The 24,997-nt window shown below is 42.5% G+C and overlaps 1 protein-coding gene across 13 annotated transcripts in view; it reads left to right on the forward strand.

Annotated features, from left to right (window-relative positions):
* Window positions 1-11,259, forward strand: part of ST3GAL5 (ST3 beta-galactoside alpha-2,3-sialyltransferase 5) — a 50,445-nt gene extending 39,186 nt beyond the window's left edge. For 12 of the 13 annotated variants that reach the window (XM_061583360.1, XM_061583362.1, XM_061583366.1 and 9 more), the window contains 5 exons: window positions 2,716-2,830; window positions 5,220-5,563; window positions 5,855-6,041; window positions 8,078-8,236; window positions 10,749-11,259. In XM_061583360.1, coding sequence (XP_061439344.1) covers window positions 2,716-2,830; window positions 5,220-5,563; window positions 5,855-6,041; window positions 8,078-8,236; window positions 10,749-11,012 — 1,069 coding nt within the window. In that variant the 3' untranslated portion in view covers window positions 11,013-11,259. Of the gene's footprint in view, window positions 1-448; window positions 716-2,715; window positions 2,831-5,219; window positions 5,564-5,854; window positions 6,042-8,077; window positions 8,237-10,748 lie in introns of those variants that run through there. The other variant, XR_009757776.1, reaches the window with a different exon arrangement.
* The last annotated feature ends 13,738 nt before the right edge of the window (window positions 11,260-24,997 follow it).

Below are 24,997 nucleotides of genomic sequence, written 5' to 3' on the forward strand. Positions count from 1 at the left end.
AGTGGAGGCTGGCTGAAGGCAGACTGAGGTTTGCCCTAATGGGCCAAGCTCCACTGATCAGGTAATTTGTAAGGTGGAGACTCTAATGCTTTTTAAATACCTTTTTAAAATGTGTATGTTTACCCAAGCTCTCCTGGACTCCAACTCTTGGTTTTTATTTTGTTTTGATTTGTACACTGCCCAGTTTTATTTGTGATATATAGTTTGTATTTTGTTTTTATCTCATTTCTGTTCAGTTTTAAGTATTTTTTATTTAATGTTTTTAATTGCTTTTATACAAACTGAGATATCTATATATATATCTGTATCTATCTATATATCTATAATAAACTTGAAGGCAGTTCATTTACATTTATTATAAATAAGTAACTTGGAGGATGAGGGAGAGCCTAGCAGTTTGTTTATTTATTTATTTGTTTTTTGATTTATATCCCACCCTTCCTCCCAGTAGGAGCCCAGGGTGGCAGGTGGCCATGAACGCTGAAAAGGAAGAGTTGTTTGGAGTGTACTTCACCCAAATGGATTATCAAATGTCAGTGGACCTGAACTCATAGTTTGTCCATCGGGGGCATAATTAGTGCATTGTGTTCCTGCACTGGGTGCAGCTGTAAAGAAGTGGCAGAGTGCCATGGAAGGCACAGTGCCCCTGACGAAGTAACTGCTCCCTCAACTGCTCTCCTTTTTCTCCAGGAAACCTGGGCAGTTTTCTGTTTAAACCAAACAAGGAGGGAATGTTCAATCAGCTTTATATTTATTTATTTATTTATTTATTTATTTATTTATTTATTTCAATTTATATACCGCCCTTAGCGAAATAGCTCTCAGGGCGGTGAACAAACAAAATACAATACAATATATCATAATAAAAATACAAAAACATATACAAACAAACAACGAAAAGCACAGCAAAAACAAAATAAATACTACAAAAATTAAAATACAGATTAAAAGATTAAAAAAGTTAAGAAGATTAAAATGCCTGGGAGCATAAAAAGGTCTTTACCTGGCGCCGAAAAGATGGAAGTGTAGGCGCCACGCGTACCTCTTTGGGGAGGCTGTTCCACAACTCAGGGGCCACCACAGAAAAGGCCCTAGATCTCGTAACCACCCTCCGGGCTTCCCGATGGGTTGGTACCCGGAGGAGGGCCTTAGATTCTGAACGAAGTGAACGGGTAGGTTCATAGTGAGAGAGGCGTTCCACAAGGTATTGAGGTCCCACACCGTGTAAGGCTTTATAGGTCAAAACCAGCACCTTGAATCTCGCCTTTAGCACGGGTAATAAACTTCTAGTTAAAACTAACTGCTAATATTACCTCCAACGTTTTAAAACTAGCTAGAGAGCCTAAGAACCACACATCAGAAGTAATTCTGAGACTTGCATATCACTATCTCTGGCCACTATCTGCACTTTCCAGAAACAAGTTTAGTTATTTTTGTAGACACTTTGGTCTCTGCTGTGTGTGTCTGCTTTGTATTGTTTTTTAAATTTATCCGCTCTTGTTTTCTGTGGTGTGTTTAACCATTTTTAGCTGTATTATCGTATTTTTGCACATTGTGTTGAGACAAGTGTGTGTAAGGTGATTAATTAATAATTATTATTATTATTATTTCAATCTCATAAGACTATAAGAAGAGTAACAGAGCAATCCAAATGATGGGAAGCGGCAGAGGTGCTGGTGGAAAGCTCTGCAGCATCCACTTGCCGCTCAGGAGTCACTGGCCTGGCTGAGCACCAGCTCCATTGGGAACAGCATACGGGAGCCAGATGGGAAGTGCCAGCTCCCATGAACAGGCCTACCAGGGAGTAAGCAGTCCCTCTAGGCCACCATTGTATTTTTTTTTACTGCGCCAGCCTATTAGCTGGCAGAATTATCATAGGGATCGGGGCCCAGGGGAGCACTCTGGAAGTCACATAAGTCCCCCCTCATAGCTCCTCATCTGCCACGACCCAGGAATGCCTGTTTGTGGGGCTTCCACTGGTTTCCGCCAGCCCTCTGTCCACCGTGCTGGCCCCCCAGCAGTGGTAGGGGGCTTCTGCTGGCAGAGTCCAGCAGTGCCAGGACCCTGCCAGCCTAGCCGGGGGTGGGGGTGCTACTCCCAACTTCCCCCAGCCCAGCAGAAATATGAGTTGGATTGTGCCCTAATACAGGAACACACCAAAGGTGCATCTAGTCCGCAAATCTATTCCGTGTTCATGATTGCCAGGAGGTTTCTAAACATGCTCAACTGAATGCATTTAGAAATTCCCTTCAGACTTACCTGCTCAGTGTGACAACAGTGGAGGTGAAGTGGGTAAAGACTGAGATGTTGACATGGCACATGTGGCCCCCTGCACATGTTGGCACTTTCTGTTCCAACATAATGTCTGAACATAGCTAAAGTTGTCCAGTTTTCAGTTCTAGAAAATTACATGAAACTATACAGTGAAAGAAACTGAAATCGCACATATTAATAAAATCAATAAAAATTTCCTTATTTACTGAATTGGTTGTTATGATGATGACGACTAATATTATTTTTAAACAAAAATGTAAAAAAACATTACAGGCGTTGCAAGTGTAATAACGTTGCTGGGAATGAACATGTTCTTATTTGCTGAATTGTGAAAAAATAGTACTAATGTTTACAGGACACTTTTTAGTATAAAGTAACATTTACTTTAAGAGAGAACTTTACTTTTAGAGAGATAACAAAATGGCTCCTTTTTATTTTTAGACATATTGTCCTAATTGTGACTGGCCTTTGCTTTGTCTACATGGTCAAGTTAAGCTTTCATTCTGAAGAATGTGACATGACAAGAATTCATTATGTGGACCCTGAGCACGCAAAGGTTGGTTATGTACATCATTTTAAAGAAATGTTGCTGTGACATAATGGACAGTTACTGAAGAGTGTGAATTGTATGTTCATGTTGGCAGCGGTGTATTGTTAGCGTGTGCCCAGCAACCCAAAGCCAGCCGAAAGATACTCACACACAGGCCGATAAATGTTTAAGAGTCATTTACTGACAGAAGTTATTGTACAGATACAGACATGGAGACTTTCTTCTCTTAACTCTCCTAACACCCCCACACCTTGCAGTTTCTCTTTCAAGGTTTTATAGACTTTCGGTTTTGAGCCAGCTGCCAGTCTGGCCTTGAGCTGATGCACAGTTTTAACCCCTTACTTGTCTTTCTGGAAACTCTGCGCAGTCCAGCAGTCCAGTAGCCTACAGTTCATCCCCTTCACATACCTATTAATTAATAACCAGTAGTTTTCAATTATTGTGCAAGGGGGAAGGCACACACTGGCACAGAAATCCTGTAGATTTTGAGGGAACAGTGAAGTGCAACTAAAGACCCAAGTAGGTGAGAGGCCATTCACATCTTTTTCAAAAGTAAATAGCAGCTTTTGGGGCTGAGGGCTGTTCCAGATTAGCATCTGGAAAGGAGGAGGGAGGTTTTTTAAACCTCTTGCCACAGCTGTGTTCCTGATCCAGATTGGGGAGCCCTGTGCCCACTATTTATATTGGAAGAAAGGCTTCCATAGGTGCAAAAAGATTTTTTTCTTGGTTTGGGGGAATGTAAATCATGGTAGACTTATCTTCTGCCACCTGAGGTGGAGAAAGGGCAAGTTTAGAATTACCTGTGTAATTATTTCACTTCACACAGTGAAGTTTTTTGGGGGGTGGGAACAATTTGCAAATTTCCAGCTTCTTTCTGTCCAGTGGTCCCAAAGAAAATTAAGGCATATTCAGGGCTTTTTGAGATATCCTTCTTGCACCTTCATGTTTTTGGTTTTCATGATGCTATCAGCATGGTCACGTGATCCCACCTTCAATACTGTTTGCGCCTCCAGACGTTCTGGGATGGTCACACTGCCATTTCCAGTCAGCACATATCCCATAACTTCCTGCAAAATCCTGTAACTTTTTATATCACAAATGTTCTGGTTTATTTTTGGTCTGCTTTTCTTGTGCTATGAGAGCCAGTGTAGTGTAGTGGTTAGAGTGTTGGACTACAACCTGGGAGACCAGGGTTTGAATCCCCACATAGCCATGCAGCGCACTGGGCCAGTCACTGCCTCTCAGCCTCAGAGGGAGGCAATGGTAAACTGCCTCTGAATACCGCTTACCACAAAAACCCTATTCATAGGGTCGCCATAAGTCGGAATCGACTTGAAGGCAGTCCATTTACATTTTTCTTGTGCTTTAGCCTGTCTGGACAGCAATAATGTGAGAGTCCTGAGGAAACTCTGCACAGCAGAACAAACTAAAGCAGAATAAATCTACCACTAATGCACTATTATTGTGTCAAGAACATGTTGCAGAACACACCCACAATAAATCCCAGGCTTAGTAGAATTTAGAATGGAGTCACAATAGAATTAAACCTATTCTCCAGTTTACAGTTCCTTCAACTATAATTGGCTGATCCACATATCATCATCAACAGCAACATTTATTAGCTGCCCTTCACACAGAGGTCCCAAGGCAGATTGCAACTAATTTAAAAATACGATATTAAAAAAAACCCTAAATCTCAAAACAGGGTGGGTCTTAAAAATGTATGTCTCAGGTGTCAAAAGGCCAAGGTAAAGAGGTGCATGGTTCTGTCTTCGAAACCTTATGCCAGTGAGGCATGAGAGCATGTTTTGGGTGAGCCCACACTCAAATGCCCTGTCCATGCAATCAACAGCCCATGATACTGGTGTATGAAGCAAACCTGGCAAGAGTTAGTGTGAAATACAGTGAGATGTGTATTGTAGACCATACTTCAAATGGGTGGCCTGTAGGTCAGTCTTGCAGGACAGCACAAAAAAAATGCCAACTTCTCTGTCCCCAAATGCCAATGTGGCACAGGGTGGCTTGATTGGTGCTGCCTTTTGGGGAGGAATTGTTAGTCTCCATTAGTTGCTTTTGCTAGGCTGCAGTAGATTATGTACTTTACCTGAAGTTTGTCTCTTTTTTATATGTTGGGACCTGCTAGCAGGTTGCATCCTTTTCTAATACCTTTTCTTTTTTGAGGGCTTTTTTTAAGTGAGGAAGGAGAAAAATACAGAGTATGCTGAGGGAGGGTAGTTGTTTTTTTTATGGAATTATAGAGGTGAGGACAAGGGGATAAAGCAGGTACAAACATGGTGAAAATTGTGGGGCCCGTATTGCAGGTTGGAGTTGAAGATGCGCTGCTAAGAACAAACTAGTGTGTATAGCATTTAACTTCTGTGCCTTCATATTCTAGAGAGCACAGAGGTATGCTGAGCAAGTTGTTCAAGCTGAGTGTCGACCGTCTTTTGTGAAGAAAGAGATGGGCAGGCTGTTTATGGAGAAGTACAGCATGAATGCGTCTCCTTTCATAAGAAAAGATATAAACACACAAGGACCTATCTTCAAATATAAGCCGCCCTTTGGATTTCACAAGTTTTCAGAAAAACTTCAAGACCTGTTGGAATTTTTACCTGAATATGATTTGCCAGAAAGCTTACAGTCCACGGTCTGCAAGCGTTGTGTGGTTATTGGGAGTGGCAGCGTGCTTCACGGACTGGACTTGGGCTATGCCCTGAATCAGTTTGATATTGTTATAAGGTATATAAGGTTGCTTTTCCGTCTTAAGGTTTTAAGTGTGTGAAAGTAATCTAGGATCTTTGGCAAAAAAATCTTGGTCTCTTTTGTTAGATTTGTAATCCCTGTGTTCAGTGTGTAGCTAGTAGTTTTGCAGTTAGGATGGTTTAGAATTTGTTTGTCACTATCCTTGTCTATTTCAAGGTAAAACTAAAATTGGGGGTCACCAAATGGGAGCCACTCAAGTATTTTTAGTTTGTCTTATGAAACTTATTAATATATGCACTCATTCACGTGATTTCTTTTACTTCATAGATTAAATAATGCACCTGTTCAGGGATATACAGATGATGTTGGTAATAAAACTACCATAAGGATGACCTATCCAGAAGGTGCCCCCTTATCTCAACATGAGTATTATCCAAATGGCTTATTTGTTGCTGTTTTGTTCAAAAGTGTTGATTTTGGCTGGATTCAAGGAATGGTGAAAAATGAAAGCTTGGTAAGTAATAACTTGTACTGTGTTGTATCATCATTTTGGTTTCATACTACCTAAGTAAATAACGTCTAGGTTTAAAATCATTTTAATATATATGTATTTTCAACAGACAATTTCTGTTTGGTATCCATCTAGCCCTTTAAATTTTTTTGCTGTCAGGATTGTCAAAATTTATATAGTCATCATGCCTGTTGTTCAAACTTTTTGGAAGTCTGCATAACTCGAGAACATCCTGTTTCACATTGTGTATTAAATGGTTTGGTTAAGAGGCACATTCAGAGGTAGTGTTAGGAATTCTCCCAACTCACTGGCCAACCAGATGCCCCAACGGGAAACCTACAAGTAGAACCTGAGTACAGCGGTGCTGTCCCCTTTTGTGATTGCCAGCAACTGGTATTCAGAGGCATACTGCTTCGGACAGTGGAGGCAGAACATAGCCATTTTGGCTAGTAGCCATTGACAGCCTTGTCCTTCATCAATCTGTCTTTTAAAGCCATCCAAGTACTATAAAATAAACATATTTAATAAAAAAGAAGACATCCAGGTTGGTAGCCATCACCACCTCTTGTGGGAGAAAATTCCATTGTTTAACTATGCATTGTGTGAAGAAGTACTTTCATTTGTCCTCAGTCTTCCAATATTCAGCTTCATTGGATGTCCACAAGTTCTAGTGTTATGAGAGCGGAAGAAAAACTTTCCTCTATCCATTTTATTGCCGCCCTGGGCTCCTGCTGAGAGGAAGGGCGGGATACAAATTAAATAAATAATAATAATAATTTTATCCACAACATGAATAATTTTATACACCTCTGTCTTGTTGCCTCGTAGTCGTTTTTTCGCTAAACTAAAAAGCCCCCAATATTGAAGCCTTTCCTCTTAGGGGCGTTGCTTCAGCCCCTAGATCACTTTGGTTGCCCTTTTCTGAATCTTTTCCAGCTCTACAACATCCTTTTTGAGATTAGTCTACCAGAATGGTACACAGTATTCCAAGCACTGTTTGTACAATGGAATTGTGGTATCGGCAGTTTTATTTTCAACCCATTTCCCAATCCCTAGTATAGAATTTGCTTTTTTCACAGCTGCATGCTGGGACAACATCTTCATTGAGCTACACGTACAACCCTCAGGTGTCATGCCTGGTCACTCATCACCAGTTCAGACCCCATGAGTGTATATGTGAAATTAGGATTTTTTACCCCAGTGTGCATCACTTTACATTTGTTTACACTGAATTACACTTGATATTTTACTGCCCATTCACCCAGTTTTGAGAGGACCGTTTGGAGCTCTTTACATTCCCTCTTTGTTTTAACCACCCTGAAAAATTTGGTACTGTGTATGTGTGTTGTTTGTTTATTCAGTATATATCTTGTCCTTCTTCTTGAAATAGCTCAGGACGGCAGGGCAACTAGTTAAACCACATGTGTTGGGTTATATGTGTGTATGCCTATGATAAGGGTGTGTGCGTATGTGTGGGTCTGGTCCTGCCCACTTTTAGAATGTGGGCTTCTGCAGCTTTTGATTAGAATAATGCATCATCGCTGGGCCTGAAAATTGTTACTCACCCCTGTGGTATTGTAGTGCTCTGATAAACAAAGTGGGGGTGGGGAGGTGGTGGAAGAGAGAGAGGAGCTTTGCATTTTTCTATTTTTCTCAAATTGGATCGACTAAAAGTAGCCATTTCGCATACCCCCCTTTAAACTTTGGCATGAGATCTTAACAGCCCCGTGTATTAATATTGATTTCTATTAATATAGTAAGCTTTTATCAGTCTTCCCTCCAATTATGGTTGATTTGTTTTTTCTATTTTATTAAGTGGTACAGTTGGTCTAGCCAACAGAAATAAGTTACAATCAATGTATGCGGTACATAGAGAAAAAATTGTCTCCCTAATTTTGTCTTACTTATGATTTATGGTAGCTTTCAAACAATTAGACTGTATTTCTGACTTATAAAGTGATATACCCCTAGACAGTACTTGTTTTAGTTTTATCATGGATTCCAAACTTTGTAATCATTTGCATTTTTTGTTCTTGTAGCCAATCTGGATGCATCTGTTTTTTTGGAAGCAGGTAACTAAGAAAATACCTGTGCCACCTAAATACATTCGCATCTTAAACCCATTAATCGTTAAAGAGACTGCTTTCGATATTCTGGAGTTCCCTGAACCTCAGGCAAGATTCTGGGGATGGGACAAGGTGCGTGTATATTTTGCAGATAAAATAAGATGCTGTCATCTTTCTGCTACTGTTGAGTCACTATTAGAGATACAGTAGGGCCCCACTCATACGGCAGGTTAGGTTCCAGACCCCTGCCGAAAAGCAGATCAGCTGTAGCGCAGGGGTCTGGAACCTAACCTGCTGATCGCACCAGAGGAGGGGAAGTTCAGATCTTCCCCTCTTTGGGCGCGATCAGCTCGAGCAGGAGTCTGATCATGCCAGAAGAGGAGATCAGCTGTAGCACGCTACAGCTGATCTTCCCCTCCTCTGGCGTGATCAGCTGGAGTGCGAGGAGCTCCAGCCCCCCTCCAGCTGATTGCCCCGCTGGCACCGTATTAGCGGAACGCCAAGAAGTGGGGCTCTGCTGTATATGAATGTGCCTTAGTCTGTTCCAACATTCATTCACACTTCCATCAGGTGTTTTCCATTCCACTGCAATTGGTTTATTTTGTACAAGTCTGTCTCCACTGATGCAAAACTATTTGCATGTTTTAATGTAGCACACAATAGACACATACATCTCAGTCATCAACAGATATTTACAAATGAACTACTTTCACTGTGTGTTCCCTTTCCAAGTTACTGGATTCCCAGGGCAGTAGCCCTGATAGTCTTGTGCAGCAAAAAAACAACAGAGTTGTGTGCACCTTAAAGGCAAAGTTAACGAAGTGGTTAATGGCTCATCACAAAGCCATCTATGGGTGCAAACCTAACCATGCCTACTCAGCAGTAAATCCCATTGAATTCAGTGGGGCTTACTCCTAGGTCAGTGGAGTTAGGTAGCAGCCCATCTTGCTACTGTGACTCCCTATAAACTTGTCATCTTATCTTCTTTTCCTCCCTCAGGCATCAAGGAGGGTCAGTGTAGCAGTTATTAGTCAACAAAACTTCAGGGAGGAAAAATGAAATGAAATTTAAATTTAATGTTACTTTCAAAACAAAGATTTAGGGGATGGGTGGGAGGAAAAATGAGATTCAAATGGTTTGGCAAAGAGGCTTGGACATTAACTGAGCACAAAAAATCCATAGGTAAGAAAGCTTTTTTCCATGTGAAAAGATCAATAATGAACGATGCATTCATTTTTTTTAATTCACAGAAAGAAGCACATTAAGGCAGAAATCCTGAACCCACTTACCTAGGAGTAAGTCTCATTGAATTCTATGGGAATTCAAGAGGCTGCCTCTGGCAACAAACAAACGTTCAGAAACAAGAAAAAACAATTGCACCTGTTGGGACAACAGCAATTATATTTCAGTCAATGTGTAAATAATGTATATTGCAAAGTAATTTGTGTATCTATTTATAAATAGTGTGCATGTTAAAAAAACACCTTTCATTGTAGAGAAATAAGATGAAAAGCATTTATAGCAAGATTATATGCTGTGGGGGTCTGAATGGGCAGATGGAAGGAAATCTTTTAGACACTGATGGAAATATTTTATTTGTTCCTCCTTTTGAAATGCATATGCATCACTCAAGGCAGCTTATAATAAATGGATGTGTTGTATGTGGAACAATACTTTGTAAAATTAGGGCTGCCTGTTTTTGAAGATGCTGAGTTTGGTGGCCAGGTTGTTGATGGGAAGCAGCCAATCTGAACATGACAAGCTGGTCCTTGTTCACTTGTACAGGCTTCCAGTACATTTCCAGGCCTAGCTCAAGGTCCTTTGTTGTAACTTATAAATCCTAACATGGCTTGGGACATCAGTACTTCATGGAACGCCTCTTCCCATCTGCACCCACCTTAAGATCACCCATGGAGGCCTTTCTCCAAATGCTCCATTCTGCTGAATTACAGAGAGTGGCAACAGACAGGATCTTTTCAGTGGTGGCTCCTGCTTGCAGAATGCACTTCCCAAAGAGGTTCACCTGGTGCCTACTTTCATATTATTTTTGACACTAGATGCACCTTTCTTTTCTTTTAAGCCTTTTAATTATTTTAACATTTTTACCACCTAAATAGATGATGTTACAATTTTTTCTTCTTGATTATAAATGTGATTGTTTTCGTGGCTTTTTTTAGTTCTGTTTGTTTGCTGTAGTCAGTTTGTGTATTTGTTTACTAGTTGTAGTTGACTATATTGGATTTTTTAAAAAATTATGTTACCTGGAGGTTTTGGCATTAGATAACTAATAAATTCAGTAAATAATAATAAATGACAATAAAACTGCAGTTCCCAGACAAAATAGGGTCAAATAAAATATAATGAGATAAGGCGATAGCCAAGGAAATACTCCGTGTCCCCTCAAACATAACAAAAAACCAGGCAAGGAATGTGAGGCATTGTGTAAGTCTAGGGAGTCTTGTGATTGCAAGAGTCTGGACAAGGTGATGATCTGTTAACCCCTTCCTAATGCTTTTTACTATATTCATTAGTACTTAGTTGATTTTCAGCACAGCGCAGTAGTGTGTAATCTAGCATATGGCATTATTATAATAATAAAGATAAGCATGTTCTAATTTGGGAATGTCATTTTTGCCTCCTTTAGAATGTGCCTACAATTGGAGTGACTGCAGTTGTTCTGGCTACACATTTATGTGATGAAGTGAGTTTAGCTGGGTTTGGATATGATCTTAGTCAACCCAACACCCCATTGCATTACTATGACAATCTCTGCATGGCTGCAATGAATTGGCAAATAACGCACAATGTGACGACAGAAACAAGATTTCTTCAAAAGTTGATAAAAGAGAGAATTGTAAGAGACCTTAGTGGAGGAATACATTGTGACTTCTGCAGAAAAACGAACTAACGATGGAAACTGAGCCCAAAGACTGGATTCTGCATGTTCCTGCAGACTCCTCCTGCCAAAGGAGGCCTTCTCAGTGTTTGCATCTTGCAGGCCACTTTAAAGAACTTCTATTACAGTATTAGTTGCTTTAATTTTAAAGTTCAGTTGGTGTTTTTAATGTACTTGAAAATAATGTTTTGCTTCCTACAAGAATCTTGTGAATTTAAATTTCCTTAATGTATTATAGTGTTTGGAGAGAGATCCAGAACCTTTTCATTGTATAGGTTATTATACCTAGATATGCGTTTGTTAACATAACGAAAGAACACATTCTCAAGTGGTAGTTTATTCTCAAGTTGTACAGCACTTGTGCATTTTTTTGAGAATATGAATAATAGTTATTTAAGTTATTCACATTACTGGGTAAATTGATCACTTGCATTCCCTTTCATAGATCTTACTTCTCACTTTGTGTTTTTTTTTCTCGAGTGAACCTGTTACACTGCAGAAACAAAGGGTTGCAAAACACCTTAACTGCATACACACCATACATTAAAAGCACGTGACTTTCCCTGAAGAATCCTGGGAACTGTAGTTTACCCCTCATAGAGCTCCAGTTCCCAGCACCCCTAACAAACTATAGTTCCTAGGATTCTTTCAAAGACGTAGTCATGTGCTTTAAATGCATGGTGTGTGCACAGCCCTTTTTGGTGACATGACTGGGAAGTGTAACACCCACTCCGAAGTTTGAGGCCAAGGCCTTTAAAAATTACCAAGCATAGTCTGAGCCCATTTTAAATCCACTGTACTGTAAGGTAACGAGCAGATAAAAACAATATTAACAACTCTGTATTCCAGTATTGTAGTTTTGCTAGGTGTAAGTCTTGCCTCTTCTTCCAATTCATACATTATTTCATTTAGGGAGATGTAACAGTGATGTAGCAGCTTCCCACAAGAACTGACTATCTCATGTGATTCACCCTATAATTAAAGCACATGATTTCCCCCAAGAATCCTGGGAACTGTAGTTTAAGGATGCTGGAAATTGTAGCTCTGTGAGGGGTCAACTACAGTTCCCAGCAGGGTGGATAAAAATTTGTGATTTTTTAATTTTTTTAAATCAGATTTTTGAAGTTTAGATCGCATTTTTTAGTTTATTTAAAAATCATTAATAAAACGACTTCCCAGGAGGATTGCTCCGCCTGTGACTGCCTCTGAGACGAGCTCCCGTCTCAGAGGAAGCTTTTTCAGTTTTAAAACCAGTCAGAAGAATTTTTTGACTGGTAAAAACTTTCTCCCAGGCAAGGGAGAAACGAAGAGATCACCCACAGAAGCTTCGCTGTGTTTGTTGGGGACTGGAATTCATCAGGATCGCCTATGAACGAAGGTGTAGCCAGCAGCGTCTGACGTAGTCAGGGAATTCAAGCAAGCTCAAACTGACTAAGCGAGACTTTTTTTTTTCTTTAAAGAAAAACGGATTTTAACAGGCAAGCATCCTTCTGTCTACTACTATCTACTATCAGCTACGATATCAGCTATCTACGAGAGCAGCTGTGGCTGCTACTTTGGTTCTTACATACAGCATTTGTTCCAGCTGCCCAGGGAGTGAGAGCTATTATTGCTGTTTGCTCCTGTCTTCTTTTGATTGTCATCATTGCTGCGCTTCTCATTGAACTGCTTGTACTGGGAAGATCTGCTGCTGGGCATAATGAAGATGGCGGCGTAAGAGCTCGCTACGGCTGGAGCTCCGCCACCATATGCTTCTTTTAACACCTTTTAATCACCTTTTAGCGTTATTTTTGGGATCAGGAACGCCTCCCCTCCGTTTTATAACTTGCAATAAGTTTGGCTGTATTTTAATTTGTTTGTTTGTTTGTCTGTCTGTTGTGTGAATGAGATTGAGTGAATGTGTGTTTGTGTTTATGTTGTTTAAGTGTTTTGCTGTATTAGATTTATTTTAAGATGTGCCTGGGAGAACATGCCTTGGGCCTCGCAGGGAGATTTTCGGGGGCCCCAATTAACGTTGTGACGGGTAATGGGAGGTATGGCGTTGGGAGGAGAACGTGCCAGGTAAGGGGAACTCGTCCCAGACAATTTGTGTCTGTGTCTTGTTCCGGTTCTCCTCCTATCCACAGAACTGTTGGTTGTACTGTCAGCCAGCTCTCGGATCTCCAGGTGCTGCTTTTAAATGCTAGGTCGGTCGTTAATAAAAAACCCCTTATCCACGATTTGACTGTGGAGAAGGGTGCCGACCTTGTGTGTATTACCGAAACCTGGGTGGGTGAGCAGGGAGGAGTTGCTCTTTCCCAGCTTTGCCCACCTGGGTATTCGGTGCAGCACTGTGGTAGATCTGAGGGCCGGGGAGGCGGGGTTGCTGTGGTCTATCGGAGTTCCTTCTCTCTCACTAAGCACCCTGTCCAGACGGCGACTGGTTTGGAGTGTCTTCATCTTGTGCTGGGCCAAGGAGACAGATTGGGAATACTATTGGTGTACCGCCCACCTTGCTGCCCAATGGCTTCCCTAGCTGAGCTGACGGAGATAGTCTCGGAGGTATTGTTGAGATCCCCCAGACTTGTGGTACTGGGGGATGTCAACATTCATGCCGAGGCTGTCTTGTTCGGGGCAGCTCAGGACTTCATGGCCTCCATGACAACCATGGGGCTGTCTCAAGTTGCTACTGGCCCGACGCATGTATCAGGACATACTCTTGATTTGATCTTCGCCACTGGTCATGGAGATGGTGATCTGAGGGTGGGGTATTTTTCATCTACTCCATTGTCATGGACAGATCACCGCTTGCTGAGCTTTAGACTCACGGCAACCCTTTCCCTCTGCAGAGGTGGGGGACCTATTAAGTTGGTCCGCTCCCGGAGGCTTATGGATCCTGTTGCTTTCCAGAGCGCTCTGGGAGTTTTTCCGGCTGATAGCACTGGCGCTCCTGTCGAGGCCATGGTCGATCTGTGGAATGCGGAGATGACCCGGGCCATTGACATGATCGCTCCCACGCACCCCCTTCGGTGCAGAACTCAAACAGCACCGTGGTATACCCCGACGCATGTATCAGGACATACTCTTGATTTGATCTTCGCCACTGGTCATGGAGATGGTGATCTGAGGGTGGGGTATTTTTCATCTACTCCATTGTCATGGACAGATCACCGCTTGCTGAGCTTTAGACTCACGGCAACCCTTTCCCTCTGCAGAGGTGGGGGACCTATTAAGTTGGTCCGCTCCCGGAGGCTTATGGATCCTGTTGCTTTCCAGAGCGCTCTGGGAGTTTTTCCGGCTGATAGCACTGGCGCTCCTGTCGAGGCCATGGTCGATCTGTGGAATGCCGAGATGACCCGGGCCATTGACATGATCGCTCCCACGCACCCCCTTCGGTGCAGAACTCAAACAGCACCGTGGTATACCCCGGAGCTGAGAGTGATGAAGCAAGAGAGAAGGAGGCTAGAGTGCAGGTGGAGGCGAACTCCTGACGGATGTAGTCATTCTTTGGTGAGTGCTTCCACTAAGTTGTATGTAAAAGCGGTTAGGGCGGCAAAAAAGTCATATTTTGCTGCCACCATTAGATCATCTCTTTGCCGCCCAGCGGAGCTTTTTAGGGTGGTACGAGGGCTTTTACATTCTGGCCCTCCTGATACTAAGGAAACATCGGAAGCTCGCTGCAACGAATTTGCAGAGCACTTCCAGGATAAGATTGCTTGCATCCGTCGGGACTTAGTCTCTGATGTTATGACAGATGACTCCATTGAAGTGTCCAGAGCGCGGTCTTGTCCTTCATTGTTGGATGAGTTTCAGTTGGTGCAGCTCGAGGAAGTGGACAAGGTGCTTGGAATGGTGCGGGCGACCACGTCTGCCCTTGATCCTTGCCCATCTTGGCTGGTGAAGGCCAGCAGGGCTGTAACCACCGGCTGGGCCAAAGAGGTGATAAACGCCTCCTTGAGAGAGGGAGTAGTCCCTGGTAGTCTCAAGGAGGCAGTAGTGAGACCTCTTCTAAAGAAACCTTCTTTGGACCCAGATATTTTGAACAACTATAGACCGGTGGCGAATGTCCCTTTTTTGGGCAAGGTCCTGGAGCGGGTGGTCGCCGGCCAGCTCCAGGCGCTCTTGGATGAAACCGATTATCTGGATCCGTTTCAATCCGGTTTTAGGCCTGGTTTTGGCACTGAAACAGCCTTGGTCGCCCTGTATGATGACCTTTGTCGGGAGAGGGACAGGGGGAGTGTGACCCTGTTGATTCTCCTTGATCTCTCAGCGGCGTTTGATACCATCGACCATGGTATCCTTCTGGGGAGGCTCGCGGAGTTGGGAGTTGGGGGCACTGCTTGGCAGTGGCTCTGCTCCTACTTAGCGGATCGTCGCCAGAAGGTAGTGCTTGGGGAACATTGCTCGACACCCTGGACTCTCCATTGTGGAGTCCCTCAGGGGTCGGTCTTGTCCCCCATGCTCTTTAACATCTACATGCAGCCTCTGGGTGCGGTCATCAGGAGTTTTGGAGTGCGTTGCCATCAGTACGCTGATGACACGCAACTCTACTCCTTTTCACCTTCTTCAGGTGAGGCTGTTGATGTGCTGAACCGTTGCCTGACCGCGATAATGGACTGGATGAGAGCTAATAAACTGAAACTTAATCCAGACAAGACTGAGACACTGTTGGTGAGCTCTTTACCTGCCCAGATGGTGGATGTTCATCCTGTTCTAGATGGGGTTACACTCCCCTTGAAGGAACAGGTTCGTAGCTTGGGGGTCCTTTTTGACCCTTCCTTGTCGCTTGAGGCTCAAGTGGCCTCGGTGGCACGGAATGCGTTTTACCATCTTCGCTTAGTAGCCCAACTACGCCCCTATCGGGACAGTGACGATCTCGCCTCAGTTGTTCACGCTCTGGTAACCTCTAGACTGGACTACTGTAATGCGCTCTACGTAGGGCTGCCCTTGAAGACCGTTCGGAAACTTCAGCTAGTGCAAAATGCGGCAGCCAGGTTGTTAACGAGGACCCGCTGGTCTGCGCATATAACACCTGTCCTGGCCCGCCTGCACTGGCTGCCTATTTGTTTCCGAGCCAGATTCAAGGTGCTGGTTTTGACCTATAAAGCCTTACACGGTGTGGGACCACAATACCTTGTGGAACGCCTCTCCCGCTATGAACCTACCCGTTCACTTCGTTCAATATCCAAGGCCCTCCTCCGGGTACCAACTCATCAGGTTGCCCGGAGGATTGTTATTAGATCTAGGGCCTTTTCTGTGGTGGCCCCCGAACTGTGGAACAGCCTACCTGTGGAGATACGCCTGGCGCCTTCCGTACTTTCTTTTAGGCGCCAGGTTAAGACCTGGCTATACTCACAGGCATTTTAATGTTCAATGTGTTTCATTTAATTTTTTTTTGTTTAACTTGTTGCTGATTTTATTGTAATTTTATTGTAATATTGTATTTTAATCTTGTTTTGTTCACCGCCCAGAGAGCTATTCGCTATGGGCGGTTTAAAAATGAAATAAATAAATAAATAAAATAAAAAAATCACTCTTATCATTGTTACAGTGAAAGAGATTTGTTATAGAATCAGCAACAAAGAATCCCTGGGTGAGTTATACCTTTCTCTTTTATACACGGAATTAAGGAAGAAGAAAATCGAAATAGCTTATCTTTGTTTTTATTGCAAAAAGCTGGCATGGACTTGAGCATTATAAAGATATAAACGGATGAGGGGCATAAGAACATAAGAACATAAGAAGAGCCTGCTGGATCAGGCCAGTGGCCCATCTAGTCCAGCATCCTGTTCTCACAGTGGCCAACCAGGTGCCTGGGGGAAGCCCGCAAGCAGGACCCGAGTGCAAGAACACTGTCTCCTCCTGAGGCTTCCGGCAACTGGTTTTCAGAAGCATGCTGCCTCTGACTAGGGTGGCAGAGCACAGCCATCATGGCTAGTAGCCATTGATAGCCCTCTCCTCCATGAATTTGTCTAATCTTCTTTTAAAGCCATCCAAGCTGGTGGCCATTACTGCATCTTGTGGGAGCAAATTCCATAGTTTAACTATGCGCTGAGTAAAGAAGTACTTCCTTTTGTCTGTCCTGAATCTTCCAACATTCAGCTTCTTTGAATGTCCACGAGTTCTAGTATTATGAGAGAGGGAGAAGAACTTTTCTCTATCCACTTTCTCAATGCCATGCATAATTTTATACACTTCTATCATGTCACCTCTGACCCGCCTTTTCTCTAAACTAAAAAGCCCCAAATGCTGCAACCTTTCCTCGTAAGGGAGTCGCTCCATCCCCTTGATCATTCTGGTTGCCCTCTTCTGAACCTTTTCCAACTCTATAATATCCTTTCTGAGATGAGGCGACCAGAACTGTACACAGTATTCCAAATGCGGCCGCACCATAGATTTATACAACGGCATTATGATATCGGCTGTTTTATTTTCAATACCTTTCCTAATTATTGCTAGCATGGAATTTGCCTTTTTCACAGCTGCCGCACACTGGGTCGACATTTTCATTGTGCTGTCCACCACAACCCCGAGGTCTCTCTCCTGGTCGGTCACCACCAGTTCAGACCCCATGAGCGTATATGTGAAATTCAGATTTTTTGCTCCAATATGCATAATTTTACACTTGTTTATATTGAATTGCATTTGCCATTTTTCCGCCCATTCACTCAGTTTGGAGAGATCTTTTTGGAGCTCTTCACAATCCCTTTTTGTTTTAACAACCCTGAACAATTTAGTGTCGTCAGCAAACTTGGCCACTTCACTGCTCACTCCTAATTCTAGGTCATTAATGAACAAGTTGAAAAGTACAGGTCCCAATACCGATCCTTGAGGGACTCCACTTTCTACAGCCCTCCATTGGGAGAACTGTCCGTTTATTCCTACTCTCTGCTTTCTGCTTCTTAACCAATTCCTTATCCACAAGAGGACCTCTCCTCTTATTCCATGACTGCTAAGCTTCCTCAGAAGCCTTTGGTGAGGTACCTTGTCAAACGCTTTTTGAAAGTCGAAGTACACTATGTCCACTGGATCACCTCTATCTATATGCTTGTTGACAGTCTCAAAGAATTCTAATAGGTTACTGAGACAGGACTTTCCCTTGCAGAAGCCATGCTGGCTCTGCTTCAGCAAGGCTTGTTCTTCTATGTGCTTAGTTAATCTAGCTTTAATAATACTTTCTACCAGTTTTCCAGGGACAGAAGTTAAGCTAACTGGCCTGTAATTTCCGGGATCCCCTCTGGATCCCTTTTTGAAGATTGGCGTTACATTTGCCACTTTCCAGTCCTCAGGCACGGAGGAGGACCCGAGGGACAAGTTACATATTTTAGTTAGCAGATCAGCAATTTCACCTTTGAGTTCTTTGAGAACTCTCGGGTGGATGCCATCCGGGCCCGGTGATTTGTCAGTTTTTATATTGTCCATTAAGCTTAGAACTTCCTCTCTCGTTACCACTATTTGTCTTAGTTCCTCAGAATCCCTTCCTGCAAATGTTAGTTCAGGTTCAGGGATCTGCCCTATATCTTCCACTGTGAAGACAGATGCAAAGAATTCATTTAGCTTCTCTGCAATCTCCTTATCGTTCTTTAGTACACCTTTGACTCCCTTATCATCCAAGGGTCCAATTGTCTCCCTAGATGGTCTCCTGCTTTGAATGTATTTATAGAATTTTTTGTTGTTGGTTTTTATGTTCTTAGCAATGTGCTCCTCAAATTCTTTTTTAGCATCCCTTATTGTCTTCTTGCATTTCTTTTGCCAGAGTTTGTGTTCTTTTTTATTTTCCTCATTTGGACAAGACTTCCATTTTCTGAAGGAAGACTTTTTGCCTCTAAGAGCTTCCTTGACTTTGCTCGTTAACCATGCTGGCATCTTCTTGGCCCTGGCGGTACCTTTTCTGATCTGCTGTATGCACTCCAGTTGAGCTTCTAATATAGTGTTTTTAAACAACTTCCAAGCATTTTCGAGTGATGTGACCCTCTGGACTTTGTTTTTCAGCTTTCTTTTTACCAATCCCCTCATTTTTGTGAAGTTTCCTCTTTTGAAGTCAAATCTGACCGTGTTGGATTTTCTTGGCAATTGGCCAGTTACATGTATGTTTAATTTAATAGCACTGTGGTCACTGCTCCCAATCGGTTCAACAACACTTACATCTCGCACCAGGTCCCGGTCCCCACTGAGGATTAAGTCCAGGGTTGCTGTCCCTCTGGTCGGTTCCATGACCAACTGATCTAGGGAATAGTCATTTAGAATATCTAGAAACTTTACTTCTTTGTCATGACTGGAACACATATGCAGCCAGTCTATGTCCGGGTAGTTGAAGTCACCCATTACTACCACATTTCCTAGTTTGGATGCTTCCTCAATTTCATATCTCAAGGTCTCCCTGAGCATTTTGATCAGGGGGACGATAGATCGTTCCCAGTATTAAGTCCCTCCTGGGGCACGGTATCACCACCCACAACGATTCTGTGGAGGAGTCTGCCTCTTTTGGGGTTTCCAGCTTGCTGGATTCAATGCCTTCTTTCACGTATAGAGCGACTCCGCCACCAATACGTCCTTCCCTGTCCTTCCGATATAGTTTATATCCAGGGATAACCGTATCCCACTGGTTTTCTCCATTCCACCAGGTCTCCGTTATGCTCACTATATCAATGCTCTTCTCTAAGACCAAGCACTCCAGTTCTCCCATCTTGGTTCGGAGGCTCCTAGCATTAGCGTACAGGCACTTGTAAGCAGTGTCTCTCTTCAAGTGTCTTTGGCACTTGTGGTTAGGCCTGTGGTAATTTTGCTCTTCTGAATTTATATCCTGTGCCCCTGCCCTCACAATGCCTACTTCTAGGCCTACCCCTTTTAACATTTCATCATTTCTTTGGTTTTTATCCCAGGGGGGAGGTTTATTCCGAACCAGAACTTTCTCAGCTCCTGTCGGGTTTCCCCCCTCAGTCAGTTTAAAAGCTGCTCTGCTACCTTTTTAATTTTAAGTGCCAGCAGTCTGGTTCCATTCTGGTTCAAGTGGAGCCCGTCCCTTTTGTACAGGCCCGGCTTGTCCCAAAATGTTCCCCAGTGCCTAACAAATCCAAACCCTTCCACCCGACACCATTGTCTCATCCACGCATTGAGACTGCGAAGCTGGGCCTGTCTGGCTGGTCCTGCGCGTGGAACTGGTAGCATTTCAGAGAAAGCCACCTTGGAGGTCCTGGCTTTCAGCATCCTACCTAGCAACCTAAATTTTGCTTCCAGGACCTCACGGCTGCATTTCCCCATGTCGTTGGTGCCAACGTGCACCACGACCACTGACTCCTTCCCAGCACTGTCTACCAAACTATCTAAATGACGGGCGATATCCGCAACCTTCGCACCAGGCAGGCAAAACACCTTGCGGTCTACACGCCCATCACACCCCACTGTCTATGTTCCTAATGATCGAATCACCCACTACAAGGATCCCTCCACCCCCTGGAGATATATCCTCGGCACGAGAGGATGGCTGCTCATCCCCCAAGGCATCTAATTTGACGAGAAATATCTGATTAATATGAACATTTGAGTACTATTTGTTTGGGACTATTTTTTCTGGTCTACTTTATTTTGACGAATCTGCTTATTCTTTATGCCACTAATTATTTTGATGCTGGGAACTAAGTTTGTTTTGCACTCTTGGTAACATAAGAGATAAGGCAGTCTGTCTAGAAGATGATGTCAACAGGCTTGGAATATTAACTCCTTTGTTGCTGGAAAAAGAAATAAATTGCTCTTTGCTTGAGAATAGTGGCTATATTGGAAATTGAAGGGGGGGGGGTTGGTCTTAAGAATTACAATCAAGAAAGCGGCCGAGACCCTGGATGTACAGGAAGGGGTTCTCTCTTTAAACATGTTTCAGAAAATAATGGATGAGATTAAGATAACCAAACAAGAATTGAGACAGGGCAGACAAGAGATGAAAATTGAATTTGGCAAAATGAAACAGGAGCTGAAAGAAATAAAGGATTCTATGAGAAAAGAAGATATAACTGGACAAGCAACAGGAAATGAAAGAAAAATTAAAGGGAAGGTGCAAGTCCTGGAGATTGGAATAGATATATCAAATGTGGAATTTGAAAAAGATTTGGACTTTATAGCTGTGATGGATCCTAGTGACAAAGATTATTGCTTGGAATTCAGCGCTGTCTCTGAAGGAATTGGTGAAGATATCAGAGATAAATTTATCAATGTTTCAAAAAAATTTCTGGACTGGAATGATCTGATGGAACCTGAGATAGAGAAAGTTTATAGAATTAATTCCAGATATGTGACAATGGAAAAACTCTCAAGAGATGTGCTAGTGCACCCCGTAAAAAAGAAGAACAGAGATATGACTTTACAACAATATTTCAGTAACACAGAATTGATGGCAAGAAAATATCTGTGATGAAGGAAATTCCTATCAGACTCTTACTATATGACTATGACAGCAGAATTATGTGTGCAAGAATGGACGATGGAAGATGGAACTAACACTGATAATGGAAGAATAGCTGTTGAAACTACTGGATTTATTAGACTTGAATAGATGGATTAATTGACATGTCTATTTGGAGAAAAATCGATAGAAATATTTCTCAAGAACTGGAAACCTCTCTTTGACTTTTTGTGGAAAGAATAAAATGATATGATGTTAATGAGATTTAATGATTAACCAAGATAACCACTGGAGGAAAGTGATTTTGTAATGTATTAAGGGACAGGTTTGTTATATACTATAGACCTATAGCTGATTTAAGACGAATTGGAAGTCAATATTTTTATTGTATTAGTTATTAATTTGTTCTTTTTCGTTTTGTTTTGTTTTAGAAATCTGAATAAAAATTTATATTAAAAAAAATCATTAATAAAACAAGAAATTTCTCTTTCAATTCTAGCTTATTACATACTTGCTAAACCTACACTGAACAGTCTCATTCAAATGATTTAATGGCTCTATCGCATTCACATTGAGTGAATCAATCAACATTGAGTTATCAACCACAGGCATTCATTTCAGCATTTTATCTAATGAAAATGGCTCTGCCCAGCCCAACTACAAACGCTTGCTTCTTGGAAGTTCTGCACTGTCAGTTTCTGTTTCTCTGACTAAAGTTACATGTGCAACGACACAAGCTGGATGGGAATGGGACTGTTCTTCTAAGCTTTATGTGGTGGTGGAGCTGGGCCACACAAGGCAAAGTCATTAGGACAGAGAGAGTATAGCAAAGGATAGCTGGAGGTAGAGTAGAAAGGAACAGTGGAGAGGACTGGTCTGCCTGCTTCTTTCTGTGCTTCTTCGTGCTTGGATCCTCCACTGCTGCTTTGCACTGCCTTTCTCCTCATCTGCTCTTCTTCACTCCCCCCTTCTCTACTTTTCTCTGTGCTCCTCCCTTCATAGTTACAGTACTTATACCTTTGAAGAAGCAGGCACTGCACCACCTGGCAAGTCCACGGCAAAGATGAGTTGAACAGGACAGGTATTATTAAAACAGGGACATACCCTTGTAAGGGTATTGTGAACAGCAGGGTTCGGCATGCTAGCTCCACCCCCTCCGTTGAAAGGCAGGCTGTCTGCAACAGGGAACTTCTTGTATCTGAAGGCGCTCTGCCCATTTTGGAATAATGGGAAATCAAGATGTGTGGGGAGGCTTCACAAATATAAGAGCCTCCTTTTGTGCAGATAGTTACTTTCCAAAGTGAAAGGGCCCCTCCAAGCACATCCTTGTTATTGCACATTCATGATGATTTGTGCTCATGATGCTGTTGCGGCATTCACACTCCACCCCACCTTCAATACTGCTTGTGCCTGCAAATGTTTTTGGACAGTCACACCGTTTCATTTCCAATCAGTGCATATCCCATAAATTTCTGTTGAAATGTTCTAGTTTGGTTTTGCACTATAGCCCTTCCAGACAGTAATAAAGCATTGGGGAAGCATTGCCGAACAAACTAGAGCAGAATAAATCCACCACTAATACACTATTATTGTGTCAGGAACATGTTGCAGAATACACTGGCAATAAGCACCAGTCTGGAGAGGCCCAAAGGCAACAAAAACAGCTGTAGTATGTTGGAGCCAATGCACTCAGCACCACTGCATCCCCTCATACAGTATCTTCCCTGAAGAGGGCTTGCGGGGGACGGGGGCTTCCTGATGTGAATCTCAGGCTTGGCTGCAATGCTACAGCAGCTTAACTGAAGGGAATAGAGAATAGTGCTTGCCTTTGTGGATCCTCTTACATTGCATTGTTCACTCCTCAAAATACACATTCTAAAAATGCTTAAAATACTGTTGCCAACAATCCTTTTTAATATGGGATGAGGATGTCCTTCATGAGCCTCTTACTACTTTGCAAAAGATTATGCCTAATTTTGTGTCACAGTCCCAAAACTTGTGCATATGAATATATGGGGCCATTCTTCAAGAAGAATAGGTACAGGCAAATGCAAACTAAATTTATCTTCCCATTGACTCCCTAGTGGACCTGTGCCTGTCAGTGCCTGGGAAGTCAATTCACACTGGGTGCTGGGAGCGCTTTTAACTACCACCATCTGGTGAGAAAGAAAAAAAACAGTTGCTGAATCTTCAGGTTTTGTTTCTACTTCATAACGCTTGAGCATTTTCCATGCAGCCGCCCTTGAAGACCGACGTCTATATCCTATGCAGCATCTCCAAGATTTGTACTGGCTTTCTCTAGACTTCCTGCTAATGCTGCCAGGTAAATCCAAGGGGGCACAGACGTCACTTGGCCCAAGGTGCCCTCAAACCTGGAGTCAGCGCTGCCCCTTCTCACTCTGCAGAGCATAACTGTCTACATAATTGTCTCCATGTACCATGCTTTGATCTTAAAAGGCATCCTCAATGGCTGCCTTGCAACATTTATTTATTGTACTTGTATACCGCCCCATAGCCGAAGCTTTCTGGGCAGTTTACAGTAACATTAAAAACAAATATACAAATTTAAAACACATCTTTTAAAAACAATTTAAAACACAATTTAAAACATTTTAAAAAAACACAACTATGGAACTTCCTTCTTGACGTATGAAAGTTCAAGTCTGAACTTTTCCAAGTTATCTACACAGAGAGAGACTTGTATGTTCTATATTTGTAGTTAATATGTGTTTTGAAAAAAATTTCTCCCTTAGCCTTTGGGACAGAAAAAAATGCAAATTCACCCAAAGTGTCCAGCCTTAAATTGAGGTACATGTCAGAATAGAAATAAAGAATACTAAAAATATATAGAGTGCTACTGTGGCTGCATTTTGGAATGTTGGTTAGGCACTTCATTGCCATTTGGTGCTTATGGTTTTACCCATGGACACTTTCAAGTTCACCAATAAAACTCTACGAACGAGACAGCAACGTGTGCCCTAAGCAACTCCTGAGAATCATGGCCTCCACTGTTTAAAAAATTTCTAACATCACACCCACACCATACATTTAAAGCATTCTTATACCACTTTAACAGTCACGGCTTCCCAAAAAGAATCCTGGCAACTGTAGTTTGTTAAAAGATGCTGACCTCATTGAGCTACAATTCCCAGTACCCTTAACAAATTACAGTTCCCGGGATTCTCCATGTCAAAGTGGAATAAGAGTGCTTTAAATGGTGTGGATGTAATAACAGCAACGTGTGCCCTAAGCTACTCCTGAGAATCATGACTTCCATTGTTGAAAAGTGTGTTAGAAGTCCATCCAGCTGATGGTCTCCTGTGCTCTGCTCCCTCCATAGGCCACCTTTGTCTGTGTCCACAACATCTATGGGCTGCACAGCTTTAACATGGCACTTTGGAGCCTTTTATTCTGAGCTCTCTGGAAGGCTTTAACCTTGCTAGTCCAGCTGCAATTTTTATTTCACTGCAACAAATTGTAACTGCTTTGATACCAGGTTGAAAATTGTCATTCAAGACCCACCCACCACGAGAAAGAACACCATTTGAAATGCTTTGGACATAATTAAAATCTTTTTTCTTGTGCACCTGAATGGGTTTCCTCTTTCTCTTTTCCTATTCCC

This window comes from Rhineura floridana, chromosome 9, assembly GCF_030035675.1.
Source record: "Rhineura floridana isolate rRhiFlo1 chromosome 9, rRhiFlo1.hap2, whole genome shotgun sequence".
NCBI lineage: Eukaryota > Metazoa > Chordata > Lepidosauria > Squamata > Rhineuridae > Rhineura > Rhineura floridana.